Consider the following 25085-nt stretch of genomic DNA (forward strand, 5'->3'; position numbering starts at 1 on the left):
TGATTTTTATATTTTTATTTTTGCCAATATTTCGATCATATTCTATGATCATCATCAGGGCATTTTCACTTTTAAAAAAGAAAACAACAGAAAATTTATATAAATATATAGCAAAAAACATTTTTCACATTTGAATAATTACATTGTTATTTCTTTCTTAGCACCACAAACGTCTTGCTCTTGTTTGAGTTCAGAAATCAACTAACTTTTTGGTGTTTTTCAATTGTGCTCCTGTATATTTGCGCACAGTGTTCGGTATCTGTTTTATAGTTTATACGTTTTTCTGCAGGAATGTTAATGATATGTAACATTTCCAACATATATCTCCGTCTGTAGTTATTTTCCTGCGCTAAGATTTGTACTTGTTTGAGGTTAGGCGTATGTCCGGTTTTGGAACAATGAGCTGCTAAAGCAGTCTTTTGTTCAAAGTGTTTATTGTTGTTTTTCTGGTCGGATTTGTGACCACTCATCCTAGTTTTGATTTTGCTTTTTGTAGTGCCAACATATACCTTTTGGCATATGTTGGACTTGTCACCATTACAACTGATCTTATACACAACGTTTGATTTGTCGTCTAGGGGTATTTTTGATTTTGTCCTGCTGAAGAACGCATTGTTTGTATTACAGCTCTTTAAGGCTAATTGGTATTGGTCTGTATTATATAGATTTGATTTTGAAAAACGTTCGGAAAAACCAGGAACGTATGTAGATCTTTTATATGTTTTTTTCTAATCTTGTTTCTGTATTTCTACTTTTGCTGACCTTTGTATGTTTGATCAGTTCATTTATAGTTTTTATGGGGAAATCATTCATCATCAATATTCTTCTGACCTCTTTTGTATTTTTGGAATGATCCACAAGGAAGGGTTCCCCTTACGACCAATATGTTCCTTTATAAACTCTCCCACCTACAATCTGTCTAAATACATTGCAACAATACTCAAAGTTCTAACAAAAGACTCCATATACAACATAAATGACGCAGTGGAATTTAAATCAAAAATCAATAACCAACACATAGACACAGATGAAAAGCTCATATCATTTGATGTCATATCTCTTTTTCCAAATGTCCCTGTCAACTTAGCCATCAGCACCATAAAAGAAAAATGGCACATTATCAAGGATTATACCAACATTCCTATGAATCTATTTATTGACATTTTGACTATATGTATCAAGGACTCACGATACTTTTTATACAAAGAGAAGATATATGAGCAAAGAAAGGGAATGCCGATGGGCTCTCCAATTTCCCCAGTGATTGCTGATATAGTAATGGAAAACTTACTCGACGAAACAATGAAAAATTTACTCATAAAACCACGATTATTGACAAAATATGTCGACGACATATTTTGTATCGTAAAAAACGACCAAATAGAAAACACGCTCAAAGCATTAAACGCATACAATAATCAGTTAAAGTTTACAATGGAATGTGAATCTGACAATCACTTACCATACCTTGATTCAGTGATACATAGACAGGGAAATTCTTTATTTTTAGACTGGTATCAAAAACCTATTTCGTCCGGACGTATCATCAATTATTACACCAAACATCCTCGACGTATCAAAATCAATACCGCAACGAATTTTATAAGAAGAGTGTTTCAAATCAGTGACAAGAAGTTTCATTCCAAAAATACAAAAGAGGTCAGAAGAATATTGATGATGAATGATTTCCCCATAAAAAATATAAATGAACTGATCAAACATACAAAGGTCAGCAAAAGTAGAAATACAGAAACAAGATTAGAAAAAACATATAAAAGATCTACATACGTTCCTGGTTTTTCCGAACGTTTTTCAAAATCAAATCTATATAATACAGACCAATACCAATTAGCCTTAAAGAGCTGTAATACAAACAATGCGTTCTTCAGCAGGACAAAATCAAAAATACCCCTAGACGACAAATCAAACGTTGTGTATAAGATCAGTTGTAATGGTGACAAGTCCAACATATGCCAAAAGGTATATGTTGGCACTACAAAAAGCAAAATCAAAACTAGGATGAGTGGTCACAAATCCGACCAGAAAAACAACAATAAACACTTTGAACAAAAGACTGCTTTAGCAGCTCATTGTTCCAAAACCGGACATACGCCTAACCTCAAACAAGTACAAATCTTAGCGCAGGAAAATAACTACAGACGGAGATATATGTTGGAAATGTTACATATCATTAACATTCCTGCAGAAAAACGTATAAACTATAAAACAGATACCGAACACTGTGCGCAAATATACAGGAGCACAATTGAAAAACACCAAAAAGTTAGTTGATTTCTGAACTCAAACAAGAGCAAGACGTATGTGGTGCTAAGAAAGAAATAACAATGTAATTATTCAAATGTGAAAAATGTTTTTTGCTATATATTTATATAAATTTTCTGTTGTTTTCTTTTTTAAAAGTGAAAATGCCCTGATGATGATCATAGAATATGATCGAAATATTGGCAAAAATAAAAATATAAAAATCAAAACAAAACATTGTTTTAATTTTTCCCTGACCTCGAGCCAAATCAATAAAACAAAAGATATAAAAAGTCCAAAGGTCAACAATAATTATTACAAGAAAAAATTTCCCCATGAAATGAGGATTTTTTTTTTTCTATAGAAAAATTTCCTCAGGAACCGAGGTTGGTTTTTTCTATAGAAAAAAATTCCTCTGGAACTGAGGTTGGTTTTTTTTCTATTCCTCAGGAACTGAGGTTGGTTTTTTTCGTCTAGAAAAAAAATCCTCAGGAACTGAGGTTGGTTTTTTTCGTCTAGAAAAAAATTCCTCAGGAACTGAGGTTGGTTTTTTTCGTCTAGAAAAAAATTCCTCAGGAACTGAGGTTGGTTTTTTTCGTCTAGAAAAAAAATTCCTCAGGAACTGAGGTTGGTTTTTTTCGTCTAGAAAAAAAATTCCTCAGGAACTGAGGTTGGTTTTTTTCGTCTAGAAAAAAATTCCTCCGTAACTGAGGTTGATTTTCTATAGAAAAAAATTCCTCAGGAACTGAGGTTGGATTATTCTATAGAAAAAAATTACTGAGTACCTGAGGTTGGATTTTTCTATAGAAAAAAATTCCTCAGGAACTGAGGTTGGTTTTTTTCTATAGAAAAAAATTCCTCAAGAACTGAGGTTGGTTTTTTTCTGTAGAAAAAAATTCCTGAGGACCTGTTGTTGGTTTTTTTTATAGAAAAAAATTCCTCAGGACCTGAGGTTGGTTTTTTTCTATAGTAGAAAATTCCACAGGACCTGATGTTGGTGTTTTTCTATAGCAAAAAATCCTCAGAAACTGAGCGTTGTTTTTTTCTATAGAAAAAATTCCCCAGCAATATACGTAGATTTATATCATGTCAGGAAGTCCTCTGACCTGAGAATAAAACTTACCATTGTTGGTGTTGTAAAATGGTCGTGGCTGTTGATTGAATTGAGAAGGCGTTTGGGGAGTTGCATTACCTAAAAGAAGGAACAGAAAAAAATAGAAAAAATAAAATAATTTGTATTACTTTGTTTGCCACTCGAATTGCGTTTCTCATTAAACATATTTTTAATATCTATTGTATTTAGTCCTGTTATTTGTTTAAAGTTATTATTAATTATTTATTAATATTTTTAATATATTTTTTTAGTATTTTATTAAAATTATTTATTTCTGGTCGTTTATATTTGTTGGTAATTGCAGCCAAGGCCTTCCAAGAAAACAACTTTTCAAGCTAATTTATGAAAGCTATGGAATGAAATGAAAACGAAAGGTCATCAAACAAAAAATGGGGCAGAACAAGATAAACTCAAAATCCTTTCAAAACGAATAAACGAATCTAAAATTTTTCATAAAATTTATAATTTGCTTAAAACTTTCAAAGCAATTTTAAAGTGTCGAACGAATAGTTAGGCAAAAACCAAAAACGAAATTTCAAATTTTCTAAATTTTTTAATATAATAAATTTTCCTTTTCTTTGCTATTTGTTCGACATGTTACCGATATAATCAAATCTTGATATAGTTTCCATTTTGCCTATCTCTCCGTTACTTTTTTCTCTTTTTTGTTTGTTTGTTTTTTTCTTACCTTGTTCTTGTCCAATTTTCATACGTCTCATTTGCTCAACAGTGGGACTATTGCGCGCCTGTTGGGCGCTCATTTGTCGCGCAAATGTTGGACGCTGTAATTGTGGTTCGGCATCCATGTAATTATCATTACGCTGTTGGCTTCCCGACTCATCGTTAGTGCCATCATCGATAGTGTCTGTGATTTTTTGCAAAATTCTAAAAGATTTCGATTGTACGGGCGGTGTACGCAGATCGCTAGAATTAAGAATTAGTTTTGATTTGGATGAGTTTTGAGTTTAAATGAGGATGAATGGTGGGTGGTTTTAGAGAAGTAGAGAGCGATGGAGTTTTAATGGTGGGATAAGAAAGAAAATAGATTAGATTTCCAAGTTCCGAAAGCAAGGATAATTACAAACAACAAATACAGGTTAGTCAAAATTTGGGATTAAGATAATAAACAATATTTTTTGAACAGTGAAATGCGAGTTTAAGATGAATGTCCACAATTTTTGTAAATTCATATATTAAAAGAGAGAAATGTTTGGCCCCATTTTGAATGCCAAAAGAACGGTTTCTAAGGGATTTTTAAATAATAAAAATAAGAACTTGGTAAAGAGAAGTAAAGAACAACGAATAACAAAAGCTTTCGACATAGGGAAACGGATACACCAATTACATCCCAGTTTATGATTAATGGCCGACCAACACTCACATTGCCAATTTGCATACAAAATAAACATTCAACAAACATGAAGATTTCTACCTGAGTCGATTTTTTCTAAATCTGATCTCAGCCTCAAGTGGACAATCATGGACTACAAGATTATAATCCCCACTTTATTTATTTGCATTAATTATATTTTAAGCATATTTACAGCAACAAAAGAAAGAGAGCAATTAGTAATACAAATTATTAAAGAAAGAAAAGCCTCATAAAACTAAGAAAAAGTTCACCAAAAGCTATAAAGCATCATATACACGCATAAAGCTTTTTAAAGATAGCTTTATGTATATTCTAGCTTAGAAAGCTTCTTTACTTACTTTTGTATAACGATGGGAGTTTTTGATATGGGTCCTCCACTACCTTCCATGGCAATGGGTACAATGTGGGTGCGAGCATTTCCGACCTGTTGTTGCTGCTGCTGAACCATACGGGGAGCATTCAGCTGTTGCTGAGGTTGCTGCTGCTGCATTGGTGGCGACATAACACGTTGTGGTGTATTTTGTACACCGAAGTTATTATAGCCTTGATCCACAAATTGATTGGGGGTACGCATAACATAGCCAGGGGCTGGAAGGGAAAGAGAATTTAGTGAAATACAAAGATAAAATAATCTAAAGACCTAAAGAAAAAAAAAACAACCTCAGTTTCAGGGGAATTTTTTTCTATAGAAAAAAATCGAAACTCAGTTCCGGAGGAATTTTTTCTAAAGAATAAAATCGAAACTCAGTTCCTGAGGATTATTTTTCTATAGAAAAAAAATCAAAACTCAGTTCCTCAGGAAACTCAGTACCTGAGGAATTTTTTCTATGGAAAAAAATTGAAACTCAGTTCCTGAGGAATTTTGTTCTATAGAAAAAATCGAAACGCAGTTCCTGAGGATTTTTTTCTATAGAAAAAAATCGAAACTCAGTTCCTGAGGATTTTTTTTCTATAGAAAAAATCGAAACTCAGTTCCTGAGGAATTTTTTCTATAGAAAAAAATCGAAACTCAGTTCCTGAGGAATTTTTTACTATAGAAGGAAACCGAAACCGAGTTCCTGAGAATTGTTTTTCTATAAATAAAACAAAACTGAGAAAATGTGTTTCTATAGAAAAAAAATCGAAACTCAGTTCCTGGGGAATTTTTTTCTAGACGAAAAAAAATCGAAACTCAGTCCCTGAGGAATTTTTTCCTAAAGAAAAAATCGAAAGTCAGTTGCTGGGGAATTTGTTTCTATAGAAAAAATCGAATCTCAGTTCCTGAGGAATTCTTATCTATAGAAAAAAATCGAAACTCTGTTCCCGAGGAATTTTTTTCTATAGAAAAAAAAATCGAAAATCAGTTCTTGAGGAATTTTTTTTATAGAAAGAAACCGAGTTCCTGACGAATTTTTTTCTATAGAAAAAAACTGAAACTTAGTTCCTGAGAATTTTTTTTTCTATAGAAAAAAATCGAAACTCAGTTCCTGAGGAATTTTTTTCTATAGAAAAAAATTTAAACTCAGTTCCTGAGGATTTTTTTTTCTAGACGGAAAAAAAACAACTTCAGTTCCTGAGGAATGTTTTTCTAGACGGAAAAAACCAACTTGAGTTCCTGAGGAATTTTTGCTAGACGGAAAAAACCAACCTCAGTTCTTGAGGAATTTTTTGTAGACGGAAAAAACCGAAACTCAGTTCCTGAGGAATTTTTTCTAGACGAAAATAATCGAAACTCTGTCGCTGAGAAATTTTTTTCTAGACGAAAAAAACCGAAACTCAGTTCCCAAGGAATTTTATTCTATAGAAAAAAAATCGAAAGTCAGTTCCTAAGGATTTTTTTCTATAGAAAAAAAATCGAAACTCAGTTCGTGAGGAATTTTTATCTATAGAAAAAAAACAACCTCAGTTTCAGGGTAATTTTTTTTCTATAGAAAAAAAAAATCGAAGCTCAGTTCCTGAGGAATTTTTTTCTAAAGAATAAAGTCAAAACTCAGTTCCTGAGGAATTTTTTTCTAGACGAAAAAAACCAAACTCAGTTCCTGAGGAATTTTTTTCTAGACGAAAAAAACCAACCTCAGTTCCTGAGGAATTTTTTTCTAGACGAAAAAAACCAACCTCAGTTCCTGAGGAATTTTTTTCTAGACGAAAAAAACCAACCTCAGTTCCTGAGGAATTTTTTTCTAGACGAAAAAAACCAACCTCAGTTCCTGAGGAATTTTTTTCTAGACGAAAAAAACCAACCTCAGTTCCTGAGGAATTTTTTTCTAGACGAAAAAAACCAACCTCAGTTCCTGAGGAATTTTTTTCTAGACGAAAAAAACCAACCTCAGTTCCTGAGGAATTTTTTTCTAGACGAAAAAAACCAACCTCAGTTCCTGAGGAATTTTTTTCTAGACGAAAAAAACCAACCTCAGTTCCTGAGGAATTTTTTTCTAGACGAAAAAAACCAACCTCAGTTCCTGAGGAATTTTTTTCTAGACGAAAAAAACCAACCTCAGTTCCTGAGGAATTTTTTTCTAGACGAAAAAAACCAACCTCAGTTCCTGAGGAATTTTTTTCTAGACGAAAAAAACCAACCTCAGTTCCTGAGGAATTTTTTTCTAGACGAAAAAAACCAACCTCAGTTCCTGAGGAATTTTTTTCTAGACGAAAAAAACCAACCTCAGTTCCTGAGGAATTTTTTTCTAGACGAAAAAAACCAACCTCAGTTCCTGAGGAATTTTTTTCTAGACGAAAAAAACCAACCTCAGTTCCTGAGGAATTTTTTTCTAGACGAAAAAAACCAACCTCAGTTCCTGAGGAATTTTTTTCTAGACGAAAAAAACCAACCTCAGTTCCTGAGGAATTTTTTTCTAGACGAAAAAAACCAACCTCAGTTCCTGAGGAATTTTTTTCTAGACGAAAAAAACCAACCTCAGTTCCTGAGGAATTTTTTTCTAGACGAAAAAAACCAACCTCAGTTCCTGAGGAATTTTTTTCTAGACGAAAAAAACCAACCTCAGTTCCTGAGGAATTTTTTTCTAGACGAAAAAAACCAACCTCAGTTCCTGAGGAATTTTTTTCTAGACGAAAAAAACCAACCTCAGTTCCTGAGGAATTTTTTTCTAGACGAAAAAAACCAACCTCAGTTCCTGAGGAATTTTTTTCTAGACGAAAAAAACCAACCTCAGTTCCTGAGGAATTTTTTTCTAGACGAAAAAAACCAACCTCAGTTCCTGAGGAATTTTTTTCTAGACGAAAAAAACCAACCTCAGTTCCTGAGGAATTTTTTTCTAGACGAAAAAAACCAACCTCAGTTGCTGAGGAATTTTTTTCTAGACGAAAAAAACCAACCTCAGTTGCTGAGGAATTTTTTTCTAGACGAAAAAAACCAACCTCAGTTGCTGAGGAATTTTTTTCTGGACGAATAAAACCAACCTCAGTTGCTGAGGAATTTTTTTCTAGACGAAAAAAACCAACCTCAGTTGCTGAGGAATTCTTTTCTAGACGAAAAAAACCAACCTCAGTTGCTGAGGAATTTTTTTCTAGACGAAAAAAACCAACCTCAGTTGCTGAGGAATTTTTTTCTAGACGAAAAAAACCAACCTCAGTTGCTGAGGAATTTTTTTCTAGACGAAAAAAACCAACCTCAGTTCCTGTGGATTTTTTTTCTAGACGAAAAAACCGAAACTCAGTTCCCGTGGAATTTTTTTCTACACAAAAAAAAACCAACCTCAGTTCCTGAGGAATTTTTTTTCTAGACGAAAAAAATCAACCTGAGTTCCTGAGGAATTTTTTTCTTGACGAAAAAAACCAACCTCAGTTGCTGAGGAATTTTTTTCTAGACGAAAAAAACCAACCTCAGTTCCTGTGGATTTTTTTTCTAGACGAAAAAACCGAAACTCAGTTCCCGTGGAATTTTTTTCTACACGAAAAAAACCAACCTCAGTTCCTGAGGAATTTTTTTTCTAGACGAAAAAAATCAACCTGAGTTCCTGAGGAATTTTTTTCTTGACGAAAAAAACCAACCTCAGTTCCTGAGGAATTTTTTTCTATAGAAAAAAATCGAAACTCAGTTCCTGAGGATTTTTTTTTATAGAAAAAAAACCATCCTCAGTTCCTGAGGACTTTTTTCTAGACGAAAAAACCCGAAACTCAGTTCCTGAGGAATTTTTTTCTAGACGAAAAAAAAAACCGAAGCTCAGTTCCTGAGGAATTTTTTTCTAGACGAAAAAAACCGAAACTCAGTTCCTGAGGAATTTTTTTTCTAGACAAAAAAAAAAAACCGTAACTCAGTTCCTGAGGAATTTTTTTCTAGACGAAAAAAACCGAAATTTAGTTCCTAAGGAATTTTTTTCTAGACGAAAAAAAAAACGAAACTCAGTTCCTGAGGAATTTTTTCTAGACGAAAAAAAACCGAAACTCAGTTCCGGAGGAATTATTTTCTAGACGAAAAAAAACCGACCTCAGTTCCTGAGGAATTTTTTTCTAGACGAAAAAAAACCGACCTCAGTTCCTGAGAAATTATTTTCTAGACGAAAAAAAACCGACCTCAGTTCCTGAGGAATTTTTTTCTAGACGAAAAAAAACCGACCTCAGTTCCTGAGGAATTTTTTTCTAGACGAAAAAACCGACGTCAGTGCCTGAGGAATTTTTTTCTAGACGAAAAAAAACCGACCTCATTTCATGAGGAATTTTTTTCTAGACGAAAAAAAACCGACCTCATTTCCTGAGGAATTTTTTTCTAGACGAAAAAAAACCGACCTCATTTCCAGAGGAATTTTTTTCTAGACGAAAAAAAAACCGACCTCATTTCCTGAGGAATTTTTTTCTAGACGAAAAAAAACCGACCTCATTTCCTGAGGAATTTTTTTCTAGACGAAAAAAAAAAAACCGACCTCAGTTCCTGAGGATTTTTTTTTCTTGACGGAAAAAAACCGACCTCATTTCCTGAGGAATTTTTTTCTAAACGAAAAAAAACCGACCTCATTTCCTGAGGAATTTTTTTCTAAACGAAAAAAACCGACCTCATTTCCTGAGGAATTTTTTTTCTAGACGAAAAAAAACCGACCTCATTTCCTGAGGAATTTTTTTCTAGACGAAAAAAAACCGTCCTCATTTCCTGAGGAAAGCCATCCTCGTCCTGCGAAACTGCTGATATTTTCTTCTGCAGAAAATACCCGCCCTGAAGATGATATCTTAAGAGGAGCTACTTACTTCCAGTGCCTGCGCTATAGGCTGCGGGCGTGGTATTGAAATTCGGTTGTGGTGGGCTATAGGTTGGGGTTTGCTCCAATTGTATGGGAATGATACGTTCCTGCAAAAAAATAATTTCAAATAAATTTGAAAAATCTTCAATTAGAAGCATGCTCATAAATACCCTTGGACCACTTTGGTTAACGGTGTTGGTATTGTTGTTGTTTTGAATCGCTTTGGTATTAATTTGCAAACGCAAACCAGCCGGAGCATTGTGAACAGCTCCGAAATTTTGAGTTGCAGGTTGTGCAACACCAAAACCATTGCCTTGATTGTAGGGCTGTGGTTGAGATTGATACAACGATGATGGTTGTTGTTGTTGTTGCGGGTATGCCGGTTGTGGTTGGGGCTGTTGGTAGGAGGCCGTTGGGGGTGGTGGTGACTTGATGCGATTCAATGATGAAGGCACCACATTGCCATTCTCTTCTGGCCTAGCCCATGGTGGTTGTTCTGTTTGCTTGGGCTGAGAACTCATCCAACGTAGCTGTTGATTGTTGGGTTGTGGTGCCATTTGACGCATTGGTGAATCACGTTGGGGCTGTTGTTGCTGCAATTGTTGGCGTACAATGTGTTGGGCCTGAGGCTCAACTGGGGCAGCCAATGGTGCAATGTACAAAGAACCAACATTGGTCTGGAAGAAGGAGGAGAACATTTTATAACATTTGGAATATTGTGGGGATGTGGATATGGTAGGAAACTTACCGGCTTTGGCCCTTGATAGGCCGAGGTTTGAGTGCTAAAATCAGGAGTTCTTTGTTGTTGCTGTTGTTGCACATTATTGTAGAAAGGTTGGGGATGCGACTGGGTGTTTGCCGTTTGGCTTGGGCCTTGCTGTTGGGGTGTTTGACCACGTTGAGTGCGCCATGGTACTGTCTGAGCCTGTGGTTGACTGGGCACTGAGGCACCCACTGAGACAGGCGATGGAGTTGTCTGCTGGGCCAATGGTGAAATGGCCACGGGAGCCCTTTGTTGTTGCTGTTGTTGGGCCAACCTGAAAGGACTCTCGCTAACACGCGGCGGTGTGGCATTCTCTACTGAACGAGGACTATCTGTTTGCCGGCTAAAAACATTGACAGCTGCTGGTTGGGGTGAAGAAGTGTTGGCGGCTGCCGCACTACGAAATTCGGGTTTGGGTGAGGGTTGACGTTGTTGCTGTTGCTGCTGTACCTCTGTTTGTATTTGAATGGGTGTAACAGATTTCGGGGGACTGGCAACAGCCGAAGCTGGTGGTGTACTGGTCTCACGTTCAATCTGCTTAACAACAGAAGGTGAAGCGAGTTTTTGATGAGGTGATGTGGGTGGGGTGGGTCGATTTGTGGATGAAATGGATTGTGTATCGGGACTTGATGTTTGTGGAGATTCTTGGCTTGGTTTATTGGGAGTTGTGGGCGTCTTAAGTGCTTCTTGCTGTTGTTGCTGTTGTTGATCTTGAGTATTCGTTTGGTTGTTGTTCGTTTGTGGTTGAGTGGCTTGTAGTTTATTCGTCGTAGTCGGCATCGTTTTTCTAAAACCTGGGGAAACAAACAAATAACCGATTAGTGTGCAAAAATATAAGGGTCTGTGGGAAAAGCAGGTTCTTTTAAGGGATATTAGATATTGAGAAACGAAGTTAGTAGGGCATCAACAAGTTTGTATGTTGTGTTTGTTGTTGGGGGTCAGGTAGTACTTATTCCTAGAGAGTTTGTTTTAAAAAAATACGATGTAATGATGAGTAAGTATTTTTTTTGTTTGTTTTTGAAGGGTTTGTCGTAGTAAATGCGCCATCACCAGTTAATAAATCGCCGAAATTATGATGAATTCTGAGCAGAGTTATAATAAAGAATGATGAGGTTTTTTATTTGTAGGCTAATAAAAAGGTTGATGAGGAATAGCTGAAATTAAAGCTTAAAATATGAAATAAAGGAAGATATAAAATTAAAAGTTTAAACATAAAATCACTCACAACCAGGTCATTTTGGGGGGTTACTAAATACATTGGAGAACTGTCCAAAACAAAACAAAGTCAAATCGTACAATATGTCGGATAATAGAATAATAAATTTTTTTCTACATAAAAAAAAAACAATTCAAACAATATATCCCCAGCTGCTGATCAAATTTTTTCTTAGAAAAAATCAATGACATTTTTTTTTTAATATACAAAACCATTCTCAGGTCCTGATGATTTTTTTTTTCTGTTAAAAAAACTATCCTCAGCCCATGAGGAAATTTTTTCTATAGAAAATAATCCTGAGTTCCTGGGGAATTTTTTTTTCTATAGAAAAATGCATCCTCATTTCCTGAGAAAAATTTTTTCTATAAATAAAACCAGCCACAGTTCCTAAGGAATTTTTTCTATAAAAAAAATTATCCTCAGTTCCTTAAGAATTTGTTTCTATAGAAAAAACCTTCCTCAGTTCCTGATGAAATTTTTTTCTATAGAAAAAACCTTCCTCAGTTACTGATGAAATTTTTTTCTATAGAAAAAACCTTCCTCAGTTACTGATGAAATTTTTTTCTATAGAAAAAACCTTCCTCAGTTACTGATGAAATTTTTTTCTATAGAAAAAACCTTCCTCAGTTACTGATGAAATTTTTTTCTATAGAAAAAACCTTCCTCAGTTACTGATGAAATTTTTTTCTATAGAAAAAACCTTCCTCAGTTACTGATGAAATTTTTTTCTATAGAAAAAACCTTCCTCAGTTACTGATGAAATTTTTTTCTATAGAAAAAACCTTCCTCAGTTACTGATGAAATTTTTTTCTATAGAAAAAACCTTCCTCAGTTACTGATGAAATTTTTTTCTATAGAAAAAACCTTCCTCAGTTACTGATGAAATTTTTTTCTATAGAAAAAACCTTCCTCAGTTACTGATGAAATTTTTTTCTATAGAAAAAACCTTCCTCAGTTACTGATGAAATTTTTTTCTATAGAAAAAACCTTCCTCAGTTACTGATGAAATTTTTTTCTATAGAAAAAACCTTCCTCAGTTACTGATGAAATTTTTTTCTATAGAAAAAACCTTCCTCAGTTACTGATGAAATTTTTTTCTATAGAAAAAACCTTCCTCAGTTACTGATGAAATTTTTTTCTATAGAAAAAACCTTCCTCAGTTACTGATGAAATTTTTTTCTATAGAAAAAACCTTCCTCAGTTACTGATGAAATTTTTTTCTATAGAAAAAACCTTCCTCAGTTACTGATGAAATTTTTTTCTATAGAAAAAACCTTCCTCAGTTACTGATGAAATTTTTTTCTATAGAAAAAACCTTCCTCAGTTACTGATGAAATTTTTTTCTATAGAAAAAACCTTCCTCAGTTACTGATGAAATTTCCTCAGTTACTGATGAAATTTTTTTCTATAGAAAAAACCTTCCTCAGTTACTGATGAAATTTTTTTCTATAGAAAAAACCTTCCTCAGTTACTGATGAAATTTTTTTCTATAGAAAAAACCTTCCTCAGTTACTGATGAAATTTTTTTCTATAGAAAAAACCTTCCTCAGTTACTGATGAAATTTTTTTCTATAGAAAAAACGTTCCTCAGTTCCTGATGAAATTTTTTTCTATAGAAAAAACCTTCCTCAGTTACTGATGAAATTTTTTTCTATAGAAAAAACCTTCCTCAGTTACTGATGAAATTTTTTTCTATAGAAAAAACCTTCCTCAGTTACTGATGAAATTTTTTTCTATAGAAAAAACCTTCCTCAGTTACTGATGAAATTTTTTCTATAGAAAAAACCTTCCTCAGTTACTGATGAAATTTTTTTCTATAGAAAAAACCTTCCTCAGTTCCTGATGAAATTTTTTTCTATAGAAAAAACCTTCCTCAGTTCCTGATGAAATTTTTTTCTATAGAAAAAACCTTCCTCAGTTCCTGATGAAATTTTTTTCTATAGAAAAAACCTTCCTCAGTTCCTGATGAAATTTTTTTCTATAGAAAAAACCTTCCTCAGTTCCTGATGAAATTTTTTTCTATAGAAAAAACCTTCCTCAGTTCCTGATGAAATTTTTTTCTATAGAAAAAACCTTCCTCAGTTCCTGATGAAATTTTTTTCTATAGAAAAAACCTTCCTCAGTTCCTGATGAAATTTTTTTCTATAGAAAAAACCTTCCTCAGTTCCTGATGAAATTTTTTTCTATAGAAAAAACCTTCCTCAGTTCCTGATGAAATTTTTTTCTATAGAAAAAACCTTCCTCAGTTCCTGATGAAATTTTTTTCTATAGAAAAAACCTTCCTCAGTTCCTGATGAAATTTTTTTCTATAGAAAAAACCTTCCTCAGTTCCTGATGAAATTTTTTTCTATAGAAAAAACCTTCCTCAGTTCCTGATGAAATTTTTTTCTATAGAAAAAACCTTCCTCAGTTCCTGATGAAATTTTTTTCTATAGAAAAAACCTTCCTCAGTTCCTGATGAAATTTTTTTCTATAGAAAAAACCTTCCTCAGTTCCTGATGAAATTTTTTTCTATAGAAAAAACCTTCCTCAGTTCCTGATGAAATTTTTTTCTATAGAAAAAACCTTCCTCAGTTCCTGATGAAATTTTTTTCTATAGAAAAAACCTTCCTCAGTTCCTGATGAAATTTTTTTCTATAGAAAAAACCTTCCTCAGTTCCTGATGAAATTTTTTTCTATAGAAAAAACCTTCCTCAGTTCCTGATGAAATTTTTTTCTATAGAAAAAACCTTCCTCAGTTCCTGATGAAATTTTTTTCTATAGAAAAAACCTTCCTCAGTTCCTGATGAAATTTTTTTCTATAGAAAAAACCTTCCTCAGTTCCTGATGAAATTTTTTTCTATAGAAAAAACCTTCCTCAGTTCCTGATGAAATTTTTTTCTATAGAAAAAACGTTCCTCAGTTCCTGATGAAATTTTTTTCTATGGAAAAAACCTTCCTCAGTTCCTGATGAAATTTTTTTCTATGGAAAAAACCTTCCTCAGTTCCTGATGAAATTTTTTTCTATAGAAAAAACCTTCCTCAGTTCCTGATGAAATTTTTTTCTATAGAAAAAACCTTCCTCAGTTCCTGATGAAATTTTTTTCTATAGAAAAAACCTTCCTCAGTTCCTGATGAAATTTTTTTCTATAGAAAAAACCTTCCTCAGTTCCTGATGAAATTTTTTTCTATAGAAAAAACCTTCCTCAGTTCCTGATGAAATTTTTTTCTATAGAAAAAACCTTCCTCAGTTCCTGATGAAATTTTTTTCTATAGAAAAAACCTTCCTCAGTTCCTGATGAAATTTTTTTCTATAGAAAAAACCTTCCTCAGTTCCTGATGAAATTTTTTTCTATAGAAAAAACCTTCCTCAGTTCCTGATGAAATTTTTTTCTATAGAAAAAACCTTCCTCAGTTCCTGATGAAATTTTTTTCTATAGAAAAAACCTTCCTCAGTTCCTGATGAAATTTTTTTCTATAGAAAAAACCTTCCTCAGTTCCTGATGAAATTTTTTTCTATAGAAAAAACCTTCCTCAGTTCCTGATGAAATTTTTTTCTATAGAAAAAACCTTCCTCAGTTCCTGATGAAATTTTTTTCTATAGGAAAAACCTTCCTCAGTTCCTGATGAAATTTTTTTCTATAGAAAAAACCTTCCTCAGTTCCTGATGAAATTTGTTTCTATAGAAAAAACCTTCCTCAGTTCCTGATGAAATTTGTTTCTATAGAAAAAACCTTCCTCAGTTCCTGATGAAATTTTTTTCTATAGAAAAAACCTTCCTCAGTTCCTTATGAAATTTTTTTCTATAGAAAAAACCTTCCTCAGTTCCTGATGAAATTTTTTTCTATAGAAAAAACCTTCCTCAGTACCTGATGAAATTTTTTTCTATAGAAAAAACCTTCCTCAGTTCCTGATGAAATTTTTTTCTATAGAAAAAACCTTCCTCAGTTCCTGATGAAATTTGTTTCTATAGAAAAAACCTTCCTCAGTTCCTGATGAAATTTGTTTCTATAGAAAAAACCTTCCTCATTTCCTGATGAAATTTGTTTCTATAGAAAAAACCTTCCTCAGTTCCTGATGAAATTTGTTTCTATAGAAAAACCTTCCTCCGTTCCTGATGAAATTTTTTTCTATAGAAAAAACCTTCCCCAAGAACTGAGGTTGTTTTTTTATAAAAAAAACCACACTCAATGGTTTTTTCGATAGAAAAAATGCCTGAGGAAGAGAGCTTAGGTTTTTCTATAGAAAACATTTCCTTAGGAACAGAGGTTGGTTTTTTCCATATAGAAAAAAATTCTCAGTAACTGAGCTTGGTTTTTTTCTATAGAAAAAAATTTATCAGGAACCTAGGTTGGTGTTTTTCTATAGAAAAAAATCCTCAGGAACTGAGGTTGGGTTTTTTTCTATAGAAAAAAATTCCTCAGGAACTGAGGTTGGGTTTTTTCTATAGAAAAAAAATTCCTCAGGAAATGAGGTTGGGTTTTTTCTATAGAAAAAATTCCTCAGGAGCTGAGATTAGGGTTTTCCTTTAGAAAAAAATTCCTCAGGAATTGAGGTTGGCTTTTTTCTATAGAAAAAATTCCTCAGGAACTGAGGTTGGCTTTTTTCTATAGAAAAAAATTCCTCAGGAACTGAGGTTGGCTTTTTTCTATAGAAACAAATTCCTCAGGAACTGAGGTTGGCTTTTTTCTATAAAAAAATTCCTTAGGAACTGAGGTTCGCTTTTTTCTATAGAAAAAAATTCTTCAGGAACTGAGGTTGGCTTTTTTCTATAGAAAAAAATTCCTTAGGAACTGAGGTTGGCTTTTTTATAGAAAAAAATTCCTCAGGACCTGAGGTTGGCTTTTTTCTATAAAAAAATTCTCAGGAACTGAGCTTGGGTTTTTTCTATAGAAAAAAACAAATCCTGAGGAACTGAGTTTGCTTTGATTTCTGTCCGTTTCTTTTAATATAATTTTCAGACTTTTTCATTTTAGGCCTCTCTTAATATTCTTCTTAAATTTAAGGGATTAGTTTTAAGCAAAGACAACAACCATAACCATTGTGAAAAATTAAAGCATCACATTTTTTGCCAAATCATTTCTGTTTTGTGTCGCTCATATCACGTTGCAACGTGACGTTGTTTCCCCTATATGCTCTCACCATCAATAGAATCGCTGTTATTCGTTTCACCATTTGTTGTTGTTGTAGTAGTTGTCAATTGGTCACTACCGTTCGTTTGCTGGGGCGGTGTGGTGCTACTAGAACCGTTAACGCTGTCGTTGTCTTCTGAATTCCTGCTGCTACTGTTGCTGTTGTTGTTGGTAGTAGTGGTGGCCGTGGGCTCCAATGAACCACCTCTAGATTTCACATATTCTTCCTTCCAGAAAGTATTCTTCTCAACCGGTGGTGGTACTTTACGCAAAGCAGCCATCGGATTTGGTGGAATCTTAATTTCTGGACGAAAACCTAGTGGTGGTGGTTCAAAGCGTTGCGATGGCGGTGCTGGTGGAATTTTACGCTGCATATTTGGTGAATTTGGTGCACTACCACGTCCGCCATTGACACCGCCACCATTCATGTGGGGTGTCAATGTCGTTGTTCCTGTTGTGTTGTTTGAATTGTTGGAAAAGGATGTTGGTGGTGGTGGTGGGGGAGGTGCTGGTCCACCATTTGTATTCTTACCGGCTACCGGCTGGGGTGTTGGTGGTAATACTTGAAATGGCATACCCATGCCAGCGGCTCCAATAACGGCTGCGGCCGAAGGTGAATTGGGTGATGTGGGCGTTTGTTGTTGGACCACACCACCGGGACGATTCTGTTGTGATTGTCCGGCCGCACCCTCAGCACAGGCATTGCGTGCCAAACGCTTGGCCATACGTTCCGATTTGATTTGTGAGAGATCAATGCCACCCGGTGTATAGGTGAAGGGCTTTTTGTCCCTGTTCATGGCATTTTGTACGCATGCCGGTGCTTCATAGTTTGACTGGGCGGGCATACGTTGACCAGGACCACCATACCTGGAAGAAAGAGGAAGGGAAAGAGGTTAGATTATGAGAAAAAAATAATATTTATCGGTTACAAAGTTATATATACAAGATAAAGTGTTTTCGAAGTAAAAATTCTTCGGCTTCCAAATTCATATTTTCTATAGGAAAACTGTCCTTAGACCCACAGAAAAATATTACTCTCTAGATAGATTTGCAAATTGAGGTTATGGGCTTTATGCTCTTTATGCGATGTATTTAAAATACTTAAAACCCTTGTTGCTTCTTTTGTCAACTGTTTTGCAAGAAACCTGTCAAAAATCATGTCAAAGTTGATGATCTACATGTAAATGTGGTAAGAAGAAACCTTAGAGATACCGCAATGTGCCTTAAAAAATTATCCCACCAACAAGTTGTTTGACAAACCAAAACGAAACAAAAAAGACGATAAACCAAAATAACATAAAAAATATACGGCACCCTGGCATACAACGCCACTGTCGCTACTGTTTGTCGGCATTTTATTGGCAACAAATTAACTGTCAACAACTTGTTACACATTATTTGTAAACTAAACAACAACAGCAACTGCTAAACCTCTCCTTAACAAATCAACTATTCCTCTTACTTAATGAGAGGTTCTGCAAGATCATGACAACCTAACCGGTAACATTTGATTTGTTTGATGAATTCTCAGAATTTGTAAGACCGCAAAATTCACTTTGTCCCACTAAGCAGAGCACAAGCAAGCAAGTATTTCAACATCGAAGCTTGTCGTTGCGATCTGCCACCGCAGCATTTGCTAGCTGGCTCTCCAAATAGTATGACGAGGGTACGATTTGCGGTGTAGACAAAGCAGAGGCGAGCGATATTCTAAAAATTGCGTCACCACAAATTGACATTGCGGTCGGTTTGTTTGACTCTTCTGTGGTGGGTGCTCTAATTTGTATGCAACGACTAACGGATGAATTAGTGTGACAAGACAACTAAGTACAAAAACAGCAATAACAACATTGGCAGTAATCGATTCTTAAGGAGAAAAAAAAACAGAAAAATGTGGGTGTGCTTACTTGCAGGGCCACAAAGTCTAAAGGTGGAATTAGGTTGTGTTATTCCACCAGACAAATAGCCCTCAATTTATTGATGTGGGTGTGTTGTGTCTTCGCAGCCCATATCAGTTTCCATTTCTTATGGTACATCCATCTGAATACTACAGGGTCATTTGATATTCAATACCCCTCTCTAAAAACCCTTTAGGAAATGGGGACACTTGTAGCAAAATTATGAAAAATATTTTAACATAAAACATTTGTCTTCTTCCCCCACTAAGTTTCTGGGTGTCTGGCAAACACATGTTGCGAGCATTTTGCCAAAATTCTGTCTGTCATGTTGTATTTGTGGCTTGTATTACCCTCTACTAAGTGCATTTATCTTCGCCTCATCTTCTTGTAGAATGTCTAGATTGATTATTGCCAACAACTATGGACCACTTGTTAGAAATTTGTGGTTCGGGGCCAAAATAAACCAAACCATTAAGAGTGACGTCAATAGAATTGTGGTCCAGATATACACTTGTTCTGTTTGGAATAAGTTATGTGGAAATGGACGATTTTGTTTTTAAGAAATACTTAATGAATACTAAAGTTCTATAGAAAAAAAAACAGACAAATCGGCAGTTTAAGGGCGAGGATGGAATGGTTCCCATAAAAGAAGACCCGCTGGTCTCCTATAAGAAGATTAATTTATCTTCTGTACAAAGACCCATTGATCTTCTATAAGAAGTCCTACTTGAATTATATAAGAAGATCCATTGGTCTTCTACAAGAGAGCCCCCATCGACTTCAATAAGATACATTACACTTCTTTAAGTAATACGTAAGAAGTCTTCCACTTTCTATAGAAGACGTATTGATCTTCTGTAAGATGTAAGAGATTTACTATAGGAAGACCTAATAATTTTCTATAAGAAAACCAATTGGTCCTGTATAAAAAGACTAATTTTTTCTGGAGAAAGTTACAGGGGACTTTCTGGTACTGTTTGAAAACTTTAAAACCTGGTAGAGAGAGGATAGGCACGCAATTTCCAGAGATAGGAGAATCACTACAAAGCCATCGAAGTGTGGCTAATGATTACCTTAGCGGGGTTGAACAAAAAGAAATACCAAGTAAGTTTTGTATTAGTGTTTTTTTACTTCCCATAGAGCTGAGTTGTGGTTCCTTCGGTGGCCGTGGATAAAAGACGTTTTGCACAATTGACAGAATAGAGAAATAAGAATACAATCAATGATTCCAAATTTAAGTAAAATTGCAGGGTTGGAAATTCTTATACGCATAATCAATCATATTATAAGTTTTAACTAGTTTAAACATTGTCTTTTATTAGATTATTCTATAATAGGACCCTTAAGATACCTACGAGTATTGAACTCCCTGTTGTTGTTCTATGAGAAGACCTATTTGTCTTTGTAAGAAGACCTTTGTCTTTTACAAGGAGACCTATTGGTCTACGATAAGAAGACCTATTTGTCTTCTATTAGAATCCCTATTGGTCTCCTATTAGAAGACCTATTGCTATTCTACTAGAAGACCTATTAGTCTTCTACTGGAAGACCTATTGGTCTCCAACTACAAGTCGTATTGGTCTTCTGCTAGAAGACCTATTGGTCTTTTATTACAAAACCTGTTGGTCTCCTACTAGAAGATATATTGCTCTTCTGTTAGATGACCTATTTCTATCGGTCTTTATTAGAAGGCCTATTAGTCTAGTATTAGAAGTCCCATTGGACGCCAACTAGAAGACCTATTGGCCTCCTATTAGTGGACGTATTCGTCTCCTATTGGAAGAACTATTCGTCTTCTATTAGCAGAGCTATTGGTCTCCTATTAAAAAAGTTATTCCTCTACTATTAAAACACCTATTGGTCTACTATGTGAAGACCTATTGACCTTCTGTAAGAATACCCACTTTAAGAAAACATATTGGTCTTCTATAATAACACTCAGAGGTATTCTTTAAGTCCCTTGCTGATTAGAAGAGCCATTGATCTTTAATTTTCTTCAAGATTTTGCGTTCCATCATTTCCCTGTCCAATTCGCGTTGAAACTCCTATTTGACCTGAACAAAGCAAAAAGATGTCAAAATTAGAATTAAAGCTAAAGTGAGCACTCACTTCGAAATGATTTGAGACCTTGTAACGACGTATTTTCACTTTGAAGCTGGGGTAGGTTCAGCGGGGCCAGGGTCGTCAAGTTTGAACTTGACAAGGTTAGATACTGATGGCAGGGCGTTTAGCACGGCAGCGGGCGGTGGATGTTGACGGAGAGGAATATTGACGAGAGGATAGTTGGCAATAACTGTTGCGACGGATTCGGCACGGCGATGACCAAAGGAAGTTGGCCTCAACACACCGGTGGATATAGGTATCTTAAGCCAGGGGCACGGCAATCCCCCTCCTGACTCCAAACACACCGACACAAAATATGTCTAAAGCCAAGGGCACGTTATAAACCCCACTTGACTCTCAACACAATACTACACAATATGCATAATGCCAAGGGCACGTTATAAACCCCACTTGACTCTAAACAACAACACAACTATTTTCTGGTTAGCCGAGGGCAACGTTACAAACCCCACTCTACTCCACAGAACTACTACTAAACTACTTCTACATTTGCCAAGGGAACGTTGTAAACCCGACTTAGCACACCAGCCATCAACAGACGACTGCCTCGATTGTCTGTTCGCAACCTCCTTTTATACCCGTTGGTGGTGGCTGGTCATCACACCCACACAGCTAACCCAGCTGATATTGCTTCGCTTTGTTCGCACAGCTGATGATTTTGTTTAGTTATACTATTGGCCGCCAGGGACCCTCTCGTCTTTCCGTTGATTACTTTCGCCATATTCCTCTTGGGCGTCCGTTAATTTAAATTGATAATTTGAAATTTATTTATTTCAAAACAGATAATAAATATAAGATTTGTAACCAAAAACGAGGCAACGACTTTTGATCGTTACAACCTTCAGTCGAAAATTAAATGTCATGACTTTGAATCCTTAACTGGTTTCTCAATGCCATTAAGTTCTCGAGCCACTTCCGGCTAAGCGCTCATGAAGTGCTATTTTGGATTCTTCAATTTAAAGTGAGCTCTCATTTAAATTTCAATGCTAATTCTGACATCTTCACGTTCTGCCTATTGGTTAGTAATTTTTCCTTGGGTACTTCAGCCACACGCAGGATATTCTTGACTTGCTCGTTTAGATTCGAGACAAGCTTGAATCCATCTTCCTTTTCGTTTTAGTATGCAATCATGGTGAAACCCATTGCCTGCATCTCACCTTACATGTTCTTCATAAGCACTACCGCGGCTTTGCGTTCTGTATGTCAACACCATGAAGTAACTTTTGGATTCTACCTCCCTAACGTGGAGGTCTCGAACATAAGCGAACATTCATTTGTTTCATAAACGCCATGAAGTTTAGGTTTGGATTCTATGGTCTTAACCTGTTCGTCTTCTAAAAGGGCAAATGGTTTGCGCGATAAGAACCCCTATTTGTCTTCTTTAAGAAGTGTAATTGGTCTTTTATATAAATGCCTATTCGTCTTCTACAACAAGACACAATCGAACAATCAATGAGGCCTAGAGAAAGCCCATATTCATTATTTTGTAATTGATTCTAGTTTGGATCATAACCTATTACCGCAATGGCAAAATATTGCTACTCCCAAAATATGTGATTTTCTACCCAAAGTCCTCGCTTAGCAAGTTGCAAAAAAAAATCTTACACGTCGTATAGTTTGAAAGTAGTTAGCGACATGGTGACCGCAACAAAATGCAATGAAAAAGTCTTTCGTCTGTAGGTAAAACCGTTCCCATTTATGCCAGGCACACACCTTAGGGGTAAGATTGTTCCTTGCATATGATAGAAGGTTTGTATCTACAATAAATGTAGATGTAAAAAAAATATTTTCCCATATGGAAATAAACAAATGATCATATCAGAGTGAAATCCGGAGTGGAGGTAGTTATTATCAGTGATTAAGATAATATAAATATTCTGCTGGCCTGAGTGTCTATTCGATTCGTATTTTATTTTAAAAATATTTTCCTTAAGAACTACTTAAAACTCAGAACCTGTTTCCCTATGTCGAAAGAAAATGAATGCGAACGAAAACACCTAAACTTTGCTTTTCATGGTAATATTGACTATGTTTTTGCTTCAAAACAACTACAAAATTCATTCGACATAGTGAAACAGGCTGATAAAGCTTAGCCTACTCGAACAAATACAGGGTGACCATAACAAAATTCAGAGGTAAATTCTTTCGTCTGTAGGTAATAACGTTCACATTTATGGGAGACACACACCTTATATCAATTGAACAGCCGTATCGACAGACGATAAAGCGAACGGATAAGGTATGTGTCTACAATAAATATGAAGATTTTTACAGACACAAAGCAGCATAGGAGGCTTATAGTGGAAATTTGATGAATTTTTGATTGAAGTTTCACTTCACACCTACTTTGAAAAGGCGTTTCCCAAATGGAAATAAACATATTCCCGTATTAGAACGAAATTGTTGGCCAGGGTAGTGTTATATATGATTGATAATAAAGTAAATAACCGGCTGGTCTAACTCAATTCGTATTTTATTTAAAAATATTTTCCTTAAGAACTACTTAAATTAATCTAACTTAGCTTACTCGGATACATATAATGCTTCTTGTTGATGCACATGGAGAATTGTTTCTCTCCTACATTTAGGTAAGTAATTTACCTACTTGACCCCTAGACATCTTTGTCAATCCAACAGTCCAGGGGCCGTCACCACAACAATTATGTGTTTATCGATATTTTTGTGTGTGGTGATGAGGGGACGCTTAGCAAAGACACTCACCGCTTTGCATTAAATAAGTTTTCTAAATGACGCGCTAGGCGGCGCTTTGATTGATATTCATATTAAATTTATATACTGTGGGCCATTATTACATGTGTTCTTTTACTATCTGATGGATTTGAAAATGCAAAATAAACTATTTTGGAGGCATTAAAAATATAATTTTCACATTGAAAGTTAATGGCTTGAAGCTCCTCCTTGAAATTCAATCATCACTTTTAACTTTAAGTTAACCGGAACGCTATAAATCTGTTCGGTAAATCCAAACTATAACAAAAGAAGACTTATAATGATGGGGGTATGACTATTTAAGTTATTTAAATAAGAAGCTCAGAATGCTGCGACAGTAAATATACGGAAAAAGGTTTTCGGTCTTTTATGTGATCACATTATGCAAGATGCCAGCCTGAAGAGATATGACATAAACAAATCAGGGCTTACTTTTCAAGAAATCACATTAAAAATTTCTCTGAAAATAATTGGTTGATTACCATTTATTGTGTAATATCAGGTTTACATACATATCTCCGGTTTAATAACCCCACTGTGTTTCAAATGTTAATTCCACAGCGTATACGTCAAGTAAATCCGCTTAAAGAACGTTAACCTATAATATAAGCAGGCTATAATTGTAATAATCTTCAAAATATCGTTATCAATAGCCTATATAAGATCCGGGTCTATGTTAAGTGTAAACATTCTTATCGACATACTTTTCTTCCATAACATTCTAACTCTAGGTGTCTACGACAAAGTGAATTGCTTATCAACATACTACAGTGGTGCCCTCAATGGCAAATTAATGAAGGTTCATATCTATGATAAATATAAACATTCTTATTGACAAGGTTTGCTTCCATAGTCACGGGCCACACTACAGTAATTTCACTGAAATTTTGATATGAAATTATGCGTCTCTAGATCGACGTCCATAGTAGAGTAAAATCATGAAATTGCTGTAGTGGGGAATTCGATTTAAGAACACCTAATTTCATGAAATTTTTTAATGAAATTCACGCTAGTGTGGACCGGGACATAGTATATATCCGTAGGTGTCTAGGATAAATGTGAATTTTTCATCGACATACGACAGTGGAAAATTCTAGGAATTATTTAAAGAGATTTTGTATGGTCATTCACAAACTACCTACTGTCAAAATTTAGGAGCGTAAAACCCTAAATTTAAAAAGAAATTTCCTAAAAGGAGTGGCAGTAATGTTAAAAGTATCATTGTATCGTATCCGCAAAATGTATAGAAAACCACTTTTTCCGTATGTAAAGGACGAAAAGACCAAAATATATGCAGTAGAATATCTCGATATTTTAAGGTCAATAATTC

General features: G+C 34.9%; 1 protein-coding gene across 19 annotated transcripts in view; it reads right to left on the reverse strand.

Annotated features, from left to right (window-relative positions):
• The window catches only part of LOC141393634 (uncharacterized), a 127407-nt gene that overhangs the window by 22086 nt on the left and 80236 nt on the right, over positions 1–25085 (reverse strand). For 7 of the 19 annotated variants that reach the window (XM_073966932.1, XM_073966933.1, XM_073966935.1 and 4 more), the window contains exons 3-10: positions 17017–17873; positions 10665–11473; positions 10087–10593; positions 9924–10023; positions 5087–5336; positions 4809–4880; positions 4065–4300; positions 3386–3454 (exon numbers count right to left, since the gene is read on the reverse strand). In XM_073966932.1, coding sequence (XP_073823033.1) covers positions 3386–3454; positions 4065–4300; positions 4809–4880; positions 5087–5336; positions 9924–10023; positions 10087–10593; positions 10665–11473; positions 17017–17873 — 2900 coding nt within the window. The remainder of the gene's footprint in view (positions 1–3385; positions 3455–4064; positions 4301–4808; positions 4881–5086; positions 5337–9923; positions 10024–10086; positions 10594–10664; positions 11474–17016; positions 17874–25085) is intronic. The other 12 variants (XM_073966937.1, XM_073966938.1, XM_073966939.1 and 9 more) reach the window with 4 other exon arrangements.

This window comes from Musca autumnalis, unplaced genomic scaffold (assembly GCF_047663935.1).
Source record: "Musca autumnalis isolate F117 unplaced genomic scaffold, ASM4766393v1 scaffold_2, whole genome shotgun sequence".
In the NCBI taxonomy this organism is placed as follows: domain Eukaryota; kingdom Metazoa; phylum Arthropoda; class Insecta; order Diptera; family Muscidae; genus Musca; species Musca autumnalis.